Source organism: Cavia porcellus, unplaced genomic scaffold (genome assembly GCF_034190915.1).
Source record: "Cavia porcellus strain 051 isolate PalLab524CR breed Dunkin Hartley unplaced genomic scaffold, mCavPor4.1 scaffold_18, whole genome shotgun sequence".
Classification (NCBI taxonomy): domain Eukaryota; kingdom Metazoa; phylum Chordata; class Mammalia; order Rodentia; family Caviidae; genus Cavia; species Cavia porcellus.
The window spans coordinates 17359773-17378604 of NW_026947501.1; the positions used below are offsets into that span (position 1 = coordinate 17359773).

Here is an 18832-nt window from a genome sequence, read left to right on the forward strand (position 1 = left end):
GCAAAATTATTGGAATATTTTAATAAATCAAACCTATTTTCTCAAAAGTTTTTCTACGACTATGACTAAAATTTTCACTATTAACTTCTTACTCCTAAATTAGTTTAAATGTATCTGAAGCTCTGCCATTTAAAATAAAACTCTTGAGACAACGTTGAAATTTTAAAAAATCATCCTAAAATGTGTGTGATAGTATGTGCCTGTAAACCCAGCACTCTGGGAGGCTGAGGCAGGAAGATTCAAAGTTCAAACCCAGCCTGGGCAACTTAGTAACTTGGTAAGATCCTGTATTTAAAAAAAGAAAAAAAAGTTGGCAGCTCAGTGTGAGGCCGCTGGGTTCAATCTGCAGTACCACAACCAACACAAAAAGAAAACAAAAGTCTTTCTTGATCACTCCCTTAGTTTATCTACATTGTACAATTAATTTTATATTATCTTAGCGAATCACCTACCTATTTATGCCTGGGAAACAAGGCAAACAAATATAGAAGCTTTAAAAAATATTCAGAGAATTCTCTTTTCAATTTTAAGTCATGACAGTACACCTACTGACTACTCTGGTGTAGGAGAATGTAACTGCCACTCTGCGGAGAGAGAACCTTTAGACGCACACACTGCAGAATAAAAGTGGCGCCATACTTTTGTCAGGTATAATCCAGAGTGAATGAGAGCTAAAAGACATTTTTAAAAAGTAAGCGATATAAGAATGAGCAGGTAAATCATGGAAATCCTAAACTAAGCATGAACTGCAGAAAAACAAAAACTAGCGTCAACAATTTTTAATGTAGTTACAACTATTTCCTCAGTAAAATACAAGCCTTAGTCGCCCCACACTGCTGGGACAGAATCCCTGACACTAGCAACTTAAGGGGGAGAGATTTATTTTGCCTCGTGTTTTACAAGTTTTAGTGCATGTTCTGCAGGCCTAAACCCAGAAGAGCACGGTGGAAGGACCAGGTAGAGAGAAGCTCTCACGCATAGCAGCCAGGACACTGAGACAATGGAGGTGCTGGGAAGGAGGTCCACCTTGTGGGTGGCAGTCCTGTGACACCCCACCCTTCAGCCCAGGCCCGCCTCCTCACAGCACATTTAGCTCTGCAGCTACATCTTCTTCCAGCGCCCCACACGAGGCCCTTGGGGGACATCTACCCACAAGCCATAACAATACATTATTTATGAAGGTATATTTCCCCATAGGAAAGAAAACCTGAGCGAAAAATATTATGTCTCTTAAATCAATCCAATAATTGCTTAAAAATAATGTTCATAGATAGCCAAACAACTTTTTTAAACCACAGTTCCTTATATAGACTTATATTTGAAGGAAACTTGTTCATTTAGAACCATGAATCTGGTCCCTTTGACTATTTCAGCCCTTACTTTGTTAATAGACCCTGATTTTCAAATCAAGCCTTGTGTGAATCTAACGGGTATACAGCAGTTCTTCAGTGAACAATGACCTAGCAGATGAACTCACAAGGATTAATTTAATGTGTCTATTACAGTGCCTGCTATACAGAAGCCTTGATAGTATTTTTTTCTCCTTCCTTTTCTTGCAACTGTGTACAACAAAAGACAACAGAACTGCACATGACAGGAATAATCTGTTGCTAATACTTTATTAACACAAATAATTCATCATGAAAACATTTTGCACATCACCACAACAAATACTGAACACTGTTTTATAAAAGTTACAATTCTTATGACAAAAGTATTCTCTGAGTATCCTGATAATCCACCTGTCAAGGCTGGGCATGGTGGCACACATCTGTATCACCAGCACTTGGGAGGCTGAGGGAGGGAGATCACTATGAGCTCGAGGCCAGTCTGGGCTACTGCGAGTCCAAGTCCAGCCTGGACTACATAGTGAGACCCTGTCTCAAACCACTCCCCCACCAAAAACAAATACAGCAACAACAACAAAAAACACCTGTCTTCTTTACCTCAGTATAATAGCTAACAAATCCTAGGGTTAGAATTTAATCGTAACAGACATGAAAACTTGATTTTTTGGTTACGAATATAGTCTAATACACAAAAATGTTGACTAGCATTTGTTTTTCTTTTGTTTTAGCAGCACTGGGGAGTGAACACAGGGCCTTGTGCATGCTAGGCAACTCTGCTATGATTGAGCTAAAACCCCCTGGGACTAGCATTTCTATGTATTTGAAGAAGCATGGTAAGATATACAGCCAAGATAATAACAAATTTAGAAAGAAATACATCCACTTCTAGTTATAGTTGTAACTAGAAATATTGCACTAAAACACAATAACGGATGTCTACATATCTGGAAAACTCTACATATATAAAAAAAGAAATTTAGCCTCAGGTGGATAGCATGTAGGTTTTAGGGTGAATATACCGCTTTCATGTAGTAATATGAAGCTTTATCACTGCCCTCAACCTGGGAATTTCAGAGCTGGAAAGCACACAATTTGAAATACTTGCTTTGTCCTTTTTCTCATGCTAGAGCTCTGATGCTTCCTAACTTTCACAGTCTTCTAAAATCTTTGATTTTCTCTCAGTGGCACTGGATTAAATCTCTTCTATACATGACCTCACTCTTCTCGAGTCTCCTCTATTTGCAGAGAGCCGGTCAAAGTCTTGGAGGTGGAAACGAGCTGCCAACTGATTGACCATTTTCTTCAAGGTATAAAATGCTAAAATAACTTGGAAAGTAAGAAAGCTAGTGAAGATGATATGCATTGCTTTTTCCAAGGGCAGATTTGTTAGGCCTTCATTCAACAGCAAGAAAAGAATTAAAGGCAACTGCAGCAGAAGGCTCAAAAGCCAAAAGCCTGCCAGCTCAGGAACCTGCAATGACACACAGTAAAAGTATTGAAATCAGGGCTGGGGTGTGACTGGTGGTAAATACTTGTCTGGCACGTGGGACACCCTGATTTTGATCCTATCTGAACAAAAGAGAGTAATGAGATCAGTAAATACAGTTTCTGTTTATGCATATAAATAAACAGTACTGCTGTTAACCCATAGTATGGTGTCTATACTTCAAAAGGAGTATGACATGGCTCTTGCCCTTAGAAAATATGCGTAGATAAGAAAATTAATTTTGTGTGAATCAGTACTATAATAGCATAGTTTGGTGAAGAATTAAATGCAACACTTAGAGGCATAAACTAAGTGGTACAAAAAAAAAGGGAGTGTTAGAGTAGGTGAAAGAAAAACTTCAAGAATGTATCGAGGCTTTTATAAAGTTGTGCAGAGGGAGGGATAGGAAGAAGGGAAATAAACAAGTGAAAGGAGCATGACCGGGAATCAGCACATCAGTCTGGAGTGGATGACCGGGTTAAGAAATGGCAGGAAATAGTTCCATATGCTGGGTGTGGTCTAATTACAAAGGGCCTAGACAACCACAGAATTATCCCAACACCTTAAACGCTTAGGCAGCATCATGATTCAGAAGACATGAGTCTGGCATAGGAAGTGAATTTATAATTTCTCCTTTTGCTTATTAATTGACTAGGCTGATGAGAAGAGGGAAAACTATCAATTCTGAAGTGCTTAACAATCAGCACTTCAGGTACTTTATCTAAATCATTTCACTGAATCTCAACAAACATTTGTAGTAAGTACTGTTTTCCTCCGTTTAATGGTTTCTGTATGAAGCACCAGAGGCTCAAAACAGTAAGCAAAGAGATTACAGTGACAGAGTGGTTCATTTGGAGCCAGGACTTAAGAGAGCCTTTGCTTGTTCCACCGCTCACTACCTTACACTGGCCTGGAAAGGCGTTTGCGTGTAGCACCGAGACGAAGGGAAGCAGAGCCTACCTTTTCCTGCAGGTTACCCATGTAGCCCAGGTACAGGCGGATAGCTTCAATGAGGGTTACGAGGACGATGATAGTGATCACAATGAATTTGTAGTAGTCAGGCAAGAACGAATACTAAAAACAAAAACAAAAAAACTATGTTTGTAAAATCCTACATTCAGTAGCTCTGACCTTAAAAGAAAAACAATTTTTAAAGACTCTTAACTTTATTAATAATGTAGCAATGTTAGGGAAGGGCATAAGAGGCCACGGCCGTAATAAAAGCACAGACTTACCTTCGTATGAAGCATCATAATGGAGCCCACCCACCAAAGTGGGAAAAAGTAAGTGTTAAAATAAAGTGACATCTGCAGGACCAAACTGGAGCTCATCTCATTATCTACAGAACAAACAGAAAAGGAATAAACTCTTAATTTTTTTTTTTGTACTGGAAATTGAACTCACAACTTTGCACTTGCCAGGCAGACACTGTGCCACTGAGCTGTATCTCTTAATTTTGGTTGAAGTTCTTCAAATTCTTTCATGTTTGAGAATTAATGACTATTATTGGTTCATATATAATTTTGTAATTATTGACAGTAAAAAGAATTTTCATCCTAATACCATTTAGTCCCAATAATGATTACCTGGGGATATGTTTCATATTCTTCAATTACTTTATTACTTTGCCATGATAGTCTGCTGATTTTTCTGCACACTACTTGTAGAAATTAAATGTGAGTTAGCAAGATGAATCCTGTTGAACAGACAGTAATTATCATTGTTTCCTTTGTAGAATTTTATGTAAAGATTCTATAAAATAAATGCATAAGATAAAAATATTTCATACCCTCATATAAAAATTAATCTCAAATATAAATACATTCCTTTCTTTCACTATACCCTAACCTACCCATTCTGTAATATCCCATCCAATGCCTGATTTTCTATAAATCCTTCCTCAATCATATTCCCTCCAACCTGGCAGAAATCTCTTTTTGAATTTCTGGCAAAGAACTCCCCGCACATCACACAGTCTGGTACACTGCAGAGACCAAGAACTCTACAGTCCTGGATTCCAGATTTGAAATAAGTTATTTAACCTGTTTGAGCCTTCATTTCACTATTAGTAAATGTTAACATTACAACTACCTCACAGGCTGCCTGTGAAGATTAGCAGTAACCCAAATTATTTCATCCTAGCACCATGCTTAGCACACTTGGTAGGCATTCAACAAATAGTGCCCTTTCCTCCTCTTACACATATATAAAGAGTGATTGAAAACTGTGGTCAGTGTTTAAATTAGGAACTTATTATGCTAAAAGACACATTGCTGCGAATCCCCTCAGAGTGCTTCCCCTTGCTTCAGACACACTTATACCATCATTCTTGGCAACGTGTCTTTTACTGTAGTAAGTTTTTGATTTAGACATTCACCATTTTTTTTTATCACACTGAGCTGATCAACTATTTAAGGCAGTTTCTGTCAACCAAAAATACCATGGTAGCCAGGCAAGGTGGTACATGCCTGTCATCCTAGCACTTAAGGCTAAGGCAGAATCACAAATTTAAGGTCAGTTTGGGCTATATGATGAGTTCAAGGCCAGCATGAACTGTATAGTGAGACTTGTCTCAACCCCCTGACTCCTCCCCTCAAAAAACCTGAAAAGTATCAAGCGCCTCATCTACCTTATTTGCACTGTGTGACTTTGGTCTCTTCTACAAAATGACCATGTAAAGATGTTTTTGAACTGATTTAGGACACTGAGGAGCCACAACAATGCAACTAGAAGCACACATGCAAGAGGACTTGCAGAACTGCTTTAGAAAGTAGCAAGAAGTGTTTGAAGCAGTGGGGAGTATTTTGAAGAAGATGAACAGCAATGTCTTTTACTGTAATAACTTAAAACAATTTAAACACTGACCATACTTTTTGATCATACCTCAGGTACAATCTCACTGGAAACAAAAACCATGTCCAACCCAGTTTTGAGACCCTCATAGAACCTAACATCCTGCCTTACACATTGTGAACATCAACTACAAATAAGAAGAAAGAATGAATTGATGAAAGCATACTGTCACAAGGATATCAATAGTACAGCCATTTATAATAGTGAGTTTCATTTATCTAAGGTTGATCACGTCTTTTGCTTTTATGTAAAAGAGGCCTAGATTAAAATTTGATCTTTTGAATTGAACACATTCTAAATTTGAATCCTTAAGAGCATATATATATATATATATATTTGAAATCAACTGCTCTAAATTTAAGATTTTACAAAGGTCCCAATATAAATTTCTTTAAAACATTTATTTTTCTTTTTCTCCACAGTCGAATATTTTAACCTGTCATTTAATAAATTTGAAATGTGAGAAAGAATCATGGTCTCTTACAGAAAAATGATTTCCTTTAGCTCCAAGAATATGTCTGATTATTATGATCTTTTGCTCAGACCAATTTATTAAATTGACACTAATAAAAGACAGTCTTAAAATCTATTAAATCTGAAGACGATTCATCAGCCTAGCACTTTTTCCATGACAGTATAATTCTTGGTCAGCTATGAACACGAAAGTTAACTTGTTTTTTACAGTATAAGTAATTATTACTATTTCATATCAACAAAGATGAAAATGTGGGAAACTAATAAATTGATTAAACTGAAAATTTTATTACCTGTGGAGTAAAAACTATATTCGAAACTTTGCAAAGATCACTTTTCAATGTTAGAAATTTTTTATATATATGTTATATATATAACATGATAAAATTGGACCATGTGCACTATTTCAGCAGATTAAATTTTAATCATGCAATCAAAAATCAATATATGTGAAACCTGAAGGTATAAATTCATTACATTTTGCAGAAGTTCCAGTTGAATCCTATAAACAGAACTTAAAACATTATATAATATAAAAGGCCAACTGTCTATTTTTGTACAGTTGGTGAACTAAAAATGTTTTTCTTGTGTTTAAAATTTTTTTTTTTTGGTACCTCGGATTGAATGTACAACCTTGCGCTTGCCAGACAGGTGCTTTTGCCGCTAAGCTAAATCCCTGGCCCCTCTTGTGTTAAGAAATAATATTCTGTGATATGTGAAAACTATGTGAAAATCAGATTTTAGGGTCCATAAAATTTTATTTGTACACACCCATGCCCACGAAACGACCACTGTCTATAGCTGCCCAAAGCCTAGAATATTTATTATGCAGTCTTTTCCAGTACAGGTCTGCTGATTCCTAATACTTTGCTTCATAAGATTTTAGTGCCTGTTAAGTCTCACTCTCAGAAACCCAGTTTTTCATGTTTTACTCTGAACATTCTAAATTTTAAAAAGGCTTTAGGGATTAGGCAAATGATCAAGGTGACAAACTGCAATTACAGCAATTGACTTTGCACCCCCTTAAAATCCTTAAAAACAGGCGGAGGAAACGGTTTCTATTCCACCACTGAAGGTCAATGCCGAGAACCACACTAGTCTGGTTGACAGTGCGCCGGCTCATCATTCAGGAGGCAGAAACTGCTTTCTACCAAACTGCGTCATCACCTATCCTTCATGTTGGATGCAGCATCGTTACATAGTGGAATTCTGTTACCAGATTAGAGGAAAGAGTTTTACACAGGGGAGGAAAGGAGGCAGGGAAGGGGTAGTTTGGCAGGCATCACTTGGATGGATAGCAGTGTACAACGACTCATTTAAAAACTCTCCCTCATTTCTTCTGCTGGAAAACGGCTTGAGGAGGAACGTACTTCTGCAAGGAAAAGAAAAGGCAAGACTGTTTCACCAGAGTTGGGGATGAGGGCTCCGGATGGGGACCTGGTCGGGAAAGCTCGGACGGGCGACGCAGGAAAATTAACATCGGCCTTCACCGACTGGTGTGCTGCACAGAACATGTAATTCTGACTGAGTCGTCTCTAAGGCACCAGTGGGCCTCACAGGGCGCAAAGGTTGGCGTCATCTCAGCTGCTGCGTTTGCAAGGTGCTGGCCAGGTGGCACAGGACCAGGCCAGGCTGGGATTAGGGGACGAAGGGGTCCCAGCTCTATCCCCGGCCCCTCCTCCCAACCAAGGAGCTCTCCGCAATGCGGTGGGCCGCTTGAAGGCGACGCCGCCATTTTTTGTCTGGGCAAAAATCAGGCCGCTCCAACACCCGCGCGGGACGCACTCGGTGCCGGGCCTCGGCCACTCACCCGGACCCCCATTGTACTCCGGCCCGGTCCGGCTGGAGTCGCGGAACACTGTCCGGCTGAAGTTTCCCAGCCGCTGGCGTACTGGATCCGGCAGCTCCATCCTTGGGCCTCAGTCTCTCTACACCCGCAGGTCTGCGCGCGCAGTCGCGCTCTGCGGTTCCCACGGCAACCGGGCGATGCGGAGGCGGTGGGACGCGGGTGCGCGCGCGAGCCGGGCCGAGAGCCCCGCCTGGGCTCCCAGGGGCGTGCTGGGCAGAGCGCTCACAGATTCCGGATTTTGCGCCTCTTTGGCGCACCTTTCAGCCCCAGTGTTTTAAAACGAATCAGAAATGATAACAAACCATGTGGGGCTGCAGTGCACAAGGAGTCCGCACACCTTTCTGGAGAGAAGTACAGAATTCGTAGAATACTGACTTCAAAAAAAGACTGGACAGAAATAATTCAAAATACTAACAGTAGTTATCGCTGCACAGTCGGATTGTGGGTGGTTAAGCGCTTTTTAAAAATATCTCTATTTTCCAAATTAAGATGCATTACTCTTTTTAAAAACTCATTTAAGCAGCCGGGTGTGGTGGTGCACACCTGTCATCCCAATGTTCTGGGAGGCTGAGGCGGAGGTATTGCCGAGTTCAAACCCACCGTGGGTGATTTTGTAAGATCCCATCTCAAAATAGAAAAATAGTTAGAGGAGCTGGGAGCATATTAGAGTGCCAAGGCCCTGAGTTCAAATCCCCAATACTGCAAAATAAAGAAAACAAAACCAAACCTGTTTAACTGTAATAAACAGAAGACTCAGACAATGGGTCGGGCCAGATCAACACACAGAACTTTATCAACATCCCAGAAGCTCCCTCTATTATTCCCTTTCAGTGTCCAATAGTATAGTAGTTTTGCCTGTTTTTATGCTTTATATTTAAATAATCCTAGAGTAAGAAGTTTCTGGTTAAAAAAGAACTTGACTCTTCTCAACGTTAATTTCATAAAATTTCTTCATATTGTTGAATTTAGATTCTTTTCCCTTGCTCTGTGTGACGGTACAAAATAAGTTTTTCTATTGTTAATGCATATTTGTGTATTTTCTAGTTAGGAGTAGTTATGAACAGTGCTACTCTTGGTGAAAAGATGCCTCTTGGTGAGCATGTGCATTCATTTATGTTGAACGTATTCAAGAAGTGAAATTGCTGGGTCAGAGGATAAGAAAGACCCAGTCTTAATAGATATTGTCTACAGTTTTCCAAAATGAGTGTACCGCTCTTACTGCTTCCGGCGATAAATGAACATTTCTGTTATTCCATACACTTCATTGACACTTGGTGGTTTCTGGCCTTTCCTTTTTGGCCTTTCTCTTAGTGGTAGTGAACAGAATTATTCTTACAACCAAAAGAAAAAATCCTGTTTAGATATATGGATACATAGATATGTAGATATATAGATATGTGAAGAGGGAAAGTACAGAAAGAAACAGTGCTGTGGCTAGAATTTCAAAATAATTCAACAAATGTCTTTTGCATTCCTATGACTTTTTGGGACATTGTACAAGGCTAATTAGGATTAAGGCCTTTCCCTATTAAGAAGTTCAACCTGGAGGGAGAGACATGAAAACAAATAAGTACGACACACTGTTGTAAGTACTGTCATAAAAGGACACTAGTGAAGAAGTGATTAATTGTATTTGGAAACCAATGGAAAAGCTTCATTTTGCTTTATTTCAATAGGAGCCGAGACTGCAAGCTACGATGAAATCACCTCCAGCAAAGGAACGTACCCTGCAGACTTGAAAGCCTGTTTGTTGTGCAGGACGCCTTGCTCTTATGCAACACTGCAAACATTCAGATGGCAGCTTCTGCTGCTTCACGTCTCACCACGACATTATATGCGCCCTGAGGAGTGTGTGCTAAGAACAGATCCGTGAGTCATTATTTCCAAGCACCAACCCAAGCAGACTCAATCTCTTTCTGTTGACGTTCTTTCCTGTTTTTTTTTTTTTTTAAATTGCATTGCTTTTCTTTTCGTTGTTGAGTTGTGAGGATATATGTGTCTGTAACTTGTGCATGATGTAATTATAATGCAGGAGTCGTCTTCATTCTCTTGGTATGTACATTAAAGGTGTTCATGATGTTGAGCAAATGTCAAAAATAATACATAGGAAGAGTTGTCGGGCAAATGGTGGAGTAAAGGTTTTAGATGACCTTCTCCTTCATAAAATCAATGAGAGAGCTGGCGAAAAATGATCAGAGTCAATTTCTTCAGAAATCTGGAGATTAAAGATTTAATATCCAGAATGTATTTAAAAATGTTACAATACCAAAAAGAAAAACAACCCAGTTTTTTAAAAAGATAAAGAATTTAGACAATTCTTTCTCTTTCTCTCTTTCTTTCTCTCTTTCTTTCTTTCTTTCTTTCTTTCTTTCTTTCTTTCTTTCTTTCTTTTTCTTCCTTTGAGACAGGGCCTCCTTATAGAGTTCATTCAGGCTGGCCTTGAACTCTGTGTAGTCCATGGTGACCTCAAACTTGCAACCATTCTGTTGCCTCTGCCTCTTAAGCGCTGAGATTCCTGTGTGCATCACTAAACCCAATTAGGACAAACATTTCTTCAAAGGAGCTGTGCAAGTAGTCAGTAAGCACATGATGTCCTCACTGGTCATTAAGGAAATGCAAATCAAATCCACAGTGATTGACAATGAATTGCCACTTTGTACCTACTGAGACAACTGTAAAAAAGAAAAACAACAACAAAAAAACCAAAACAGAAAATGAGACTTACTGAAGAATATATAAAGAAAGAAAGAGGAATCCTCATATACTGCCAATGGAATTATAAAATGGTATAGTCACTTTGGAAAAATTAGGAAGTTCCCCAAAAATATTAATGATAGAGTCACTATATGAGTCAGCAGTTCAACTCCTCAGACTATACCCAGAAGAACCACAGACAAATGTCCTCACAGAAACCTGTGCACAAATATTTACAGCGGTATCATCCACAATAACTAAAAAGTAAAACAATCTACTTTGCAAAGAACAAACAATCCACAATGGGTAGATATATAAGGGTTTATAGCAGAGACCTACAGTGGCCGCCGCAGAGTCGGGTTGGGAGTGAAAGGGCTGTCTGCGCTGGAGATCCGAGGGTCTGATCAGAGGTCAGAGGCCTGGAGGTCACTGTCAAGTCCCGTGGGAGTTCATATCAGGAAGCCCGAGAGTCTACACTGGAAGCCAGGAAGCAGCTTCCGAGGTGAAGGTGAGGAAGATTCGAGCTCCTCCAAAGAAACAGAAGTAAGCCCTCCTTCTTCATTTCCCTTTATTCCATTCCACTGACAAGCCTACTGATGGGTGCCACTCACACCCAGGCCGGGTCTTCTGCCTCCAGTACATCCCTTTGGCCACTACAGAACCACACTATGAGGATCTATTAGGTGGATGTTTCTTACTCAAATTGACATAATCAGTTAACTATCACAGCATGCTGTACATGGACTGCCCTGGAAAATAGTATGCTAAGTAAAATAAGCAGCATACAAAAGAGCATACATTGTGTCAGTCCATTTATATGAAATGCTAAAAATAGAAAAACTCATATAGACAAAATGATTTGTGGTTATGAGAGCAGGAGTTCTTAGGGAATCGGAATTGACATGGAGTTTCTTTATGGGGTGATTAAATTTTCTTGGAATCTCTTGGTGGTGATAATGGTACAATCTTGTAAATAAACTAAAAAATCATTTAAATGTAGACTTATTTTTTTCAGTGCTGGGAACTGAACGTAGGCCTTCCCTCTGGCTACATACATCCCCAGCCCTTTTTGTTTTTGAGACAGGGTCTTGCCATGTAGTTCAGGCTGGCCATAAACTCGCTATGTAGGCCACACTGTGTCCACACTGTGTCTCTCCTCCTGCCTCAGCCTCGCAAGTGCTGGAATGACAGCGCTGTGCCACCGTGCCTCTTTTCAGTTTTACTTTGAAATCAGTCTCACTGATTTACTCAGTTGCCCAGGCTATTCTTGGACTTGTAAACTTTCTGCTTTGGCCTCCCAGAGTGCTGGGATTACAAGCATGTGCCACCACGCCTTGCTTGAAATGTACACTTGAAAGGGTGAATAGCATGATATGTGAAGTACAGTAAAAAAGCAAATGCCTCTCAAGTTCCCTTGTTGTGTTATACAGAACAACAGAAGGGTTATAATGTAGTTGAATTCTCTGTTTTTCTCACATCATTGCATCCTAATTAAGACTGATGAAGATGTTGCCCAGTCTTCCCTTAGAGAACTGGAAGCACATTAGTTCCACTAGTGTTTTGAAGAGGTTTATTGTGTGAATTTGTTTAAAAAATAAAAGAGACTTAATGTTGAACTGTGTTTCTTTCTAGAAGGTAGTCTTGCAGAGGGGAAAAGGGAGGTGTCAGGGAGGTAATGAGCGTGTAAAAATAATCAAAATATGCTACGTGCATGTATCAATATACCACAATGAATCTCGTTATTCTGTACTACAATATGCACCAATAGAAATGTGTTTCTTTGAAATAAAAAGGATTAATGCGTAACCCTATAAAGTTTAGTTCTTATCCAGTGTTGATGTGCAGAGTAATAACTGCTTCTTCAATAACTGCTTATTGTATTTCATTAGGGTTTAATTACATTCATAATTTATTTATTTTCAAACAAATTGCGATGCTAATATGATTTGTCTCTTGTGTACAAAATACAAAATTGTTCAGTATTATGTAATTAAAAACTGATTTAGGGAGTTAAATTACTTTTTGGCCTGATAAAGATATAAATTCTACTTGATATTAATAGTTTAGAAATAATATCAAGTAAATGTCATTCAGTTTATTGCTCTAAAATGAATTTATGAAAGTATTTCTAGTATATATATAAATTTAAAAGATAAATTATATGTCTGGATATAATATTTTCATGTATGATTTTACATCAGTATCCACATTTTAAAAATCTTACTCTAAATTAATTGAAGTGTCAACTTATAATTTTCAAATTGCTAATAGGTAAACAATACTTTTTCAGTTGCTCATATAACATTCTATTCATGACCCTTTTCAGAGGTTTATAAGAAAGAATCAGGCTATGAATTACAAGGAAAGTAAAAGTCTCATGAGTGGAATTTTATACTATATTGTGATAGTTCACCCCTGACTTCTAAGTCTCTCCCATTGAGTATTTTTTATTAGAAAATTCTTTCCCTTTCAAGATGCTGTTTATATCCTAGTTTTTTGCTTCTTTGGTATTTCTTCGTGTCCACCCACCACACAGCATATCTACAGGACCTGGTGCTCCATTGTCAAACTGTGTGGGAGGTGGGAAGGGCAAAGAGAGGGAAACAAATCAGAAAAGGAACCCTCAGACCTGTCAAAATGAATGGTCGTCCTGATTAGAAACAAGTGGTAATTCTATTGAATAAGTTCCGATTTTAGTAGTGATAGCTCTACTATACTAAAATATATATCACAGGCATAAATATGAATTATGTCCTCCTTTCTAGAAGAAAATTAATCTTTTTTTTCTTATTGATTTTAATAAAATATTGCTTCCCCACAGCAGATATTGATATATTATTCCTTGGTACCTCTGGCTTGTTTTAAATTGTGGTTCTGTACTTTTTTTTTTTGTCTTTTTCCTTTTTATCGGTACCAGGGATCCAACTCATGACTGCCTGCTTGCAAGGTAGGCACTTATGCTGCTGAGCTAAATCCCCAGCCCCCAAGGTTCTGTACTTTTAACAAATACCTTTACTTTGGCTTTTACAGTGTACTGTGCATTGCTTAGTTAAGTCTGATTATGTTCTTCAACCCTATCAAGGTTGTTAGGAGTGGAAATGTGGTAAATGGGCAAGTTTTATTAAGATGAAAGGCACACGTACATGTAAAGAATTCAAATAAAGTTGAATTATTTATTATATTTATGTAGATGAATAATACAACTCTAGATTTTCTTGAAGATGTTTGCTTTGTAAAAGAGAAAACCATTGCAATTATTATATCCCCTCTCCTTTACCACTTTATTTCTAGTCAATACAGAATTATTCTTACTTTTGTTCTTTTTTTACTTACTTATTTATTTATTTTTAGTTTTACCTTCACCGAGTCCTGTGAAAATTAACAAGTTTGAGGGAGACAAATACAACAGAATATCATCAAGGGTGTTTCCTTAGCCCTGGCCGAAGTCCAAAACTGTGCACAGCAGGAGGTAAGTACTCATATTCTAAATTGAGAGACCACCTATAATTTGGCTACTCTGATAATAAATGACAGGGAAGTGGCCCTACCTCAGACATTCCCCAGACCTCCCTACCTCACTCCCTAAAATGTACGGAAAAGATAGGTAGAGAGGAAGACAGCCTGTGATGAGGTATGGTGTTCAGCAGGATAGTCTATTCCCTTCCTTTCCCCATTCTCAATGTAATAAGGAGATGCAGGTACTTCTAGAGAAATCTAGAGGAGTTCTCAAGACAGCGGCTCATAAATTTTAGAAGTGGTTGCTGTGGTGGTACAAGCCTGTAATCCTGGCACTCTTGTGGGGCTGAGGCTACAGGATCACAAGTTTGAGCTGAACCTGGCAACTCAGCAACTTAGCGAGACCCTGTCTCAGAATTTACATTACAAAATAGTGTTGGAGATAATAGCTCAGTGCAAAGGCCTCATTAGGAATATTTTTACAAGTAACCCACTCTCCCGAATCTACTATGCTGGGGACTGGTGTTCATTCATCTCTGTTGACTTCTGGAGCAGCAGAGTGCTAGATGCTTCCAGAATTAGAGAAGGGTGGTGACAGGTTGGCCTCGCTGACAGGAGAGGCAGCTCCATCCCTACCTTCCCCGCTCCTAGACAGGCTGCTAGCTGGACCCTCACGGAGGAGGTAAAGTAAGGGTGTATGCTGCAGGGACTTGGGCAGTGGGCTGCTCTCTAAGGACCTGGCCAATAAGGGAACCTGTACTTGATTCTCTGCAGTATCAAGAACATCCAGTCGAATAGTGCTAACTAGAGAAGCAGCAGCACGCAAAAGACAGAGAGCTACAGCCTCCCTAGAGAACTCCTGTAAGGGTATCTGCTTTTCCATTCCTCTCGTCCCAGTACCAGAAAGGGAGCACTAGGCAGAGGAGAGGGAGGCTATAGGGTGCAGCACCTCCATCCACTCACACAGTGCATTCCAAGCCACCACTACAGCCTTGATTATCTTTGAGCAAATCTGAATATGAAGGAGGAAAAGAAAGGGGGGATAGTTTTGAACTCACTTTGAAGCTGAAATTAAACAGAAGTGAACTTTTATATGCTAGAATGGATGTTCTTAATAACGGACAGTGGTAAATACTGTGATTAAAAGTTGACCCAGCAAGGAAATGGAGGTGGCTAGTGCAGTTATTGGAGAAATACTGGGAAATATGAAGACATTTTATATGTTTGTGCCAATTAATTGAGGTTCCTCCGGAAGTGGTTACAATCAGAATTCTGATTTTTTGAGAGAGACAGAATGATTGATTAAGAATAATGAGACTGGTGAGACTGCTATCTATTAAAGCAAGGATTTTTTTAATATTAATTGAAATATAGCATACACAGAAAAAGCACACAATTGCTAAGTGTGGAGCTTTGTGGATTTTGGCCAAGGGAACACATCTATGTAAACTGTGCTCAAATCAGGAAAAAGAACACCCCAGAAGCAGCCCCTGCTTTTTCTGCTAAATGTTAAACTCAAGTAGTGCTGAGCTCTGTTACAAGCCTTTTCCACTTTATTTTGAGATAGGGTCTCGTCAAGTTATCCAGGCTGGCCTGGAGCTTGTGATTCTGCCGTCTCAGCTTCCTGAGCAGCCGGGGTTACGGGCATTTGCCACCTGGCTTGTCTCAGAGCAACCCTTTCATACCTCCCCCGCCCCAAATCACTATTATCTTGGCTTTTATATCTGTACATTAATTTTTCTTGACTATTTTTATAGAAATTACATTTTACATGGTATGTGTTTTATGTTTACATCTTTCACTTAACATTACATTTCTGAGATTCATGTGCGTACACTTAACAGTAGCCTGCTTACTAATGTACCATATTCTGCTCTTAATGACTATTAATTTTATTCATACAAATGGTGATAGAAATTTCTGGAGGTTTTTTTTTTTCCAGTTGGGGTTAAAGGGTACTGCTGTATTTGCTTGCTAATATGTTATTTAAGATTTTCACATTTTTGTCAATCAGTAATCTGTAATTTTCCTGTCTTGTGATTTTTTTGGGAGGGATATCAGAGTTGTACTGATTATATCAAATCAAATTGTTGGAAATGTTCTTCTTTTTTTTTGTTCTCTGAAAGACTTTGTACAAGATTGATGTTTTGCTATTGTAAAGTGTTTGAAAGAGTTCACCAGAGGAGCCATCTGTGCTTAGAGTTTTTTTGTAGAAAGATTTGGATTGAAGTTTTGTTTATGAACTGTTCATATCTTCTATTTTCTTTTTTCACTCTGTTAAGTTATATATTTCTAGGAATTGATACATTTCACAGGCGTATAGCTTTTTCTAATTTTCTCTTACTATTATGCAGACTCTATATTGATGTCTCCTCTTTCCTTCTTAATAGTGGCAATTTGTACCTTGTCTGGCTTTTTCTTGATCAGTATTGACAGGAATTTATTCATTGTACTAGTGTTTTTAAAGAAGCAGCATTTAACTTGTTGGTGTTATTAAATATTGCCTATATTTTTGTTTCCTTATTTTCTTTTCTAATCTTCATTGTTTCCTTATTTCTGTTTTGTGTGTTAGTTTTCTTTTTTCCTCCCCTTTGGATGTAATTTTAAGATAGATATATGAATCATTGGTTTTCAGACATTCCTCTTAATTTTCCTTTATGTTTGACTTTTACTATACTCCACTCATTTTAGATACAGCATTGTCATTATCATTTTTAAAAATGTGACCTGGGTTTTATTAATCTTTCTGTGATCTATGAATATTTTAGAATGTACTGTCTTTCATTTCAGACACTAAGGAGTTCTTGGTTATCTTTTTGTATTTGATTTCTAGTTTAATCCCATTATGGTTAGGGAGCTGTATATTATTCCAGTTCTTTGATAATTGGTGAAACTTGTTCTATGGTTTAGCATGTGATCAGTTTACTTAAAAATAATGCATTTACTTCAGTTATTAGATATCATTTCTATATAAGTTGCTTGCTCTGTTAGTCATAGGCATGTTAAGATTTTTATTCTGATTATAAATATGTCCATTTATTTCTATCAGTATATTTATGATATTTTGAAGCTGTTAGAGCTTAGAAATTTAGAATGGTTATGCTTTTCTGATGAATTGACCCTGAATATCATTATGAAATACCCAGCTTTATCTCTAGATTAGTGGGACTAGAAATGTTTTAAAGCATTCTCTGTCCCCGTAGAGTGGGAAAAAATTTTAGCCAGTTGTCCCTCAGACAAAAGACTTTTATCTAGAACATAAAAAGAATTCAAAATAATCAGATCCACCAAATTCAAAGATCCAATCCAAAAATGGGCATCTGAAATGAATACACCTTTCTCAGAGAAGAAATACAAATGGGCAATAAATATGTGAAAAGCATACATCATCATTGGTTGTTTCAAGAAATGCAAATTAAAACAACATTGAGATTCCATTTCACTCTGGAAAGAATGGTTATCACTAAGAAGTCAACAAATAACAAATGCTGGAGGGGCTGTGGGGAAAAAGGGTCCCTTTTCCACTGTTGGTGGGAGTGTAGACTGGTGTGAGCACTGTGGAAATTAGTGTAGAGAGTCCCCAAAAACTTAGATTAGAGGGCCCATTTGACCTAGCTATTCCCCTTCTGGGTATCTTCTTAGAAGAATTAAAAACATCATACCAAGGTGATATATGTGTATACGTTACATATATCAACACAATTTGTAATAGCTAAATCTTGGAAACAACCCAACTGTCCACAAACAAGAATGGATAAAAAAGATGTCTTTTTATACAATGGAGTATTACTCTTCCCTAAGGGATAAACTTGAGGCATTTCTAGGTAAGTGGATGCACCTTGAGACCATACTTTTAAGTGAAATAAATCAGACACACATGTAAATAACACATTGTCTCTCTGATGTGATAAATTGAAAACTAAGTAAGGGCCAAAATATATAACAAGATACCGTGAAATGGGAAAAAATTTTTCAAAAGGGAAGAGGAACTAGGGTGGGGGAATAGGGAATGGCAGGAAGATAAAAGGAAAAAAACTAAGTTATATTACTAGTTTCTTTTAGTTCATTGAAAAGTTTATGTTTATTATCATTTGGTGAATTTTTATGCTTATATTTTCTACTCTGACTACTTTGAAGATAACAATATGCAATGTATAAACTATTGTTATTCTTCTATTACTTTGTATGAAATTTTATTTTTGCATGAAACAGATAAAAATAAAAAATAAAGGTTTCTCTGTTTTAAATGTCTTTTTGTAAATGTTTAATAGTAGATATTTTCCATGTTTTTACCTTCAACTCTGTGTTCTTAAAATACATTGTATAGGTAGCTTTTTGTGTTCCTCAATTATTCTGACAATCTTTGTAATTTAATTATTTTATTTCATTTTCATTTTAATAATTAATTAAATATTTGGGTTTAAATCTATTAATGTCTGCTATTTATTACACTTCTTGTTTCCTTTGTTCTTTCATACTAAATATGTTAGAGCCTTCCTATTAGTTTGTTGGTTATTCCTCATTTTATTACTTTTTGTAGTTACTTCAGAAATAAAATATATTATGAAGTCTAAGAATAAATTAATATTAAATCATTTCCATAACAATATAAGGACTTTAGGATGCTCTGTTTGTCCCTATTTTGTCTTTTATATCAGTGTATGATCGTTT

The 18832-nt window shown here is 37.7% G+C and overlaps 1 protein-coding gene across 2 annotated transcripts; it reads right to left on the minus strand.

The window, feature by feature from the left end:
* Positions 1 to 1600: 1600 nt before the first annotated feature.
* Positions 1601 to 8172, minus strand: Tmem17 (transmembrane protein 17). 2 transcript variants are annotated; one of them, XM_063229489.1, is made up of 5 exons: positions 7973 to 8133; positions 4422 to 4531; positions 4071 to 4174; positions 3796 to 3909; positions 1601 to 2820 (listed from the first exon to the last, which is right to left on the minus strand). In XM_063229489.1, the coding sequence occupies exons 3-5, from the start codon at positions 4164 to 4166 to the stop codon at positions 2542 to 2544; spliced, it is 489 nt and encodes a 162-aa protein (XP_063085559.1). In that variant the 5' UTR covers positions 4167 to 4174; positions 4422 to 4531; positions 7973 to 8133; the 3' UTR covers positions 1601 to 2541. The 2 variants fall into 2 exon arrangements, with proteins under 2 accessions (XP_063085559.1, XP_003467545.2); XM_003467497.5 differs by lacking the exon at positions 4422 to 4531 and having other exon boundaries at positions 7973 to 8172.
* Positions 8173 to 18832: the final 10660 nt, after the last annotated feature.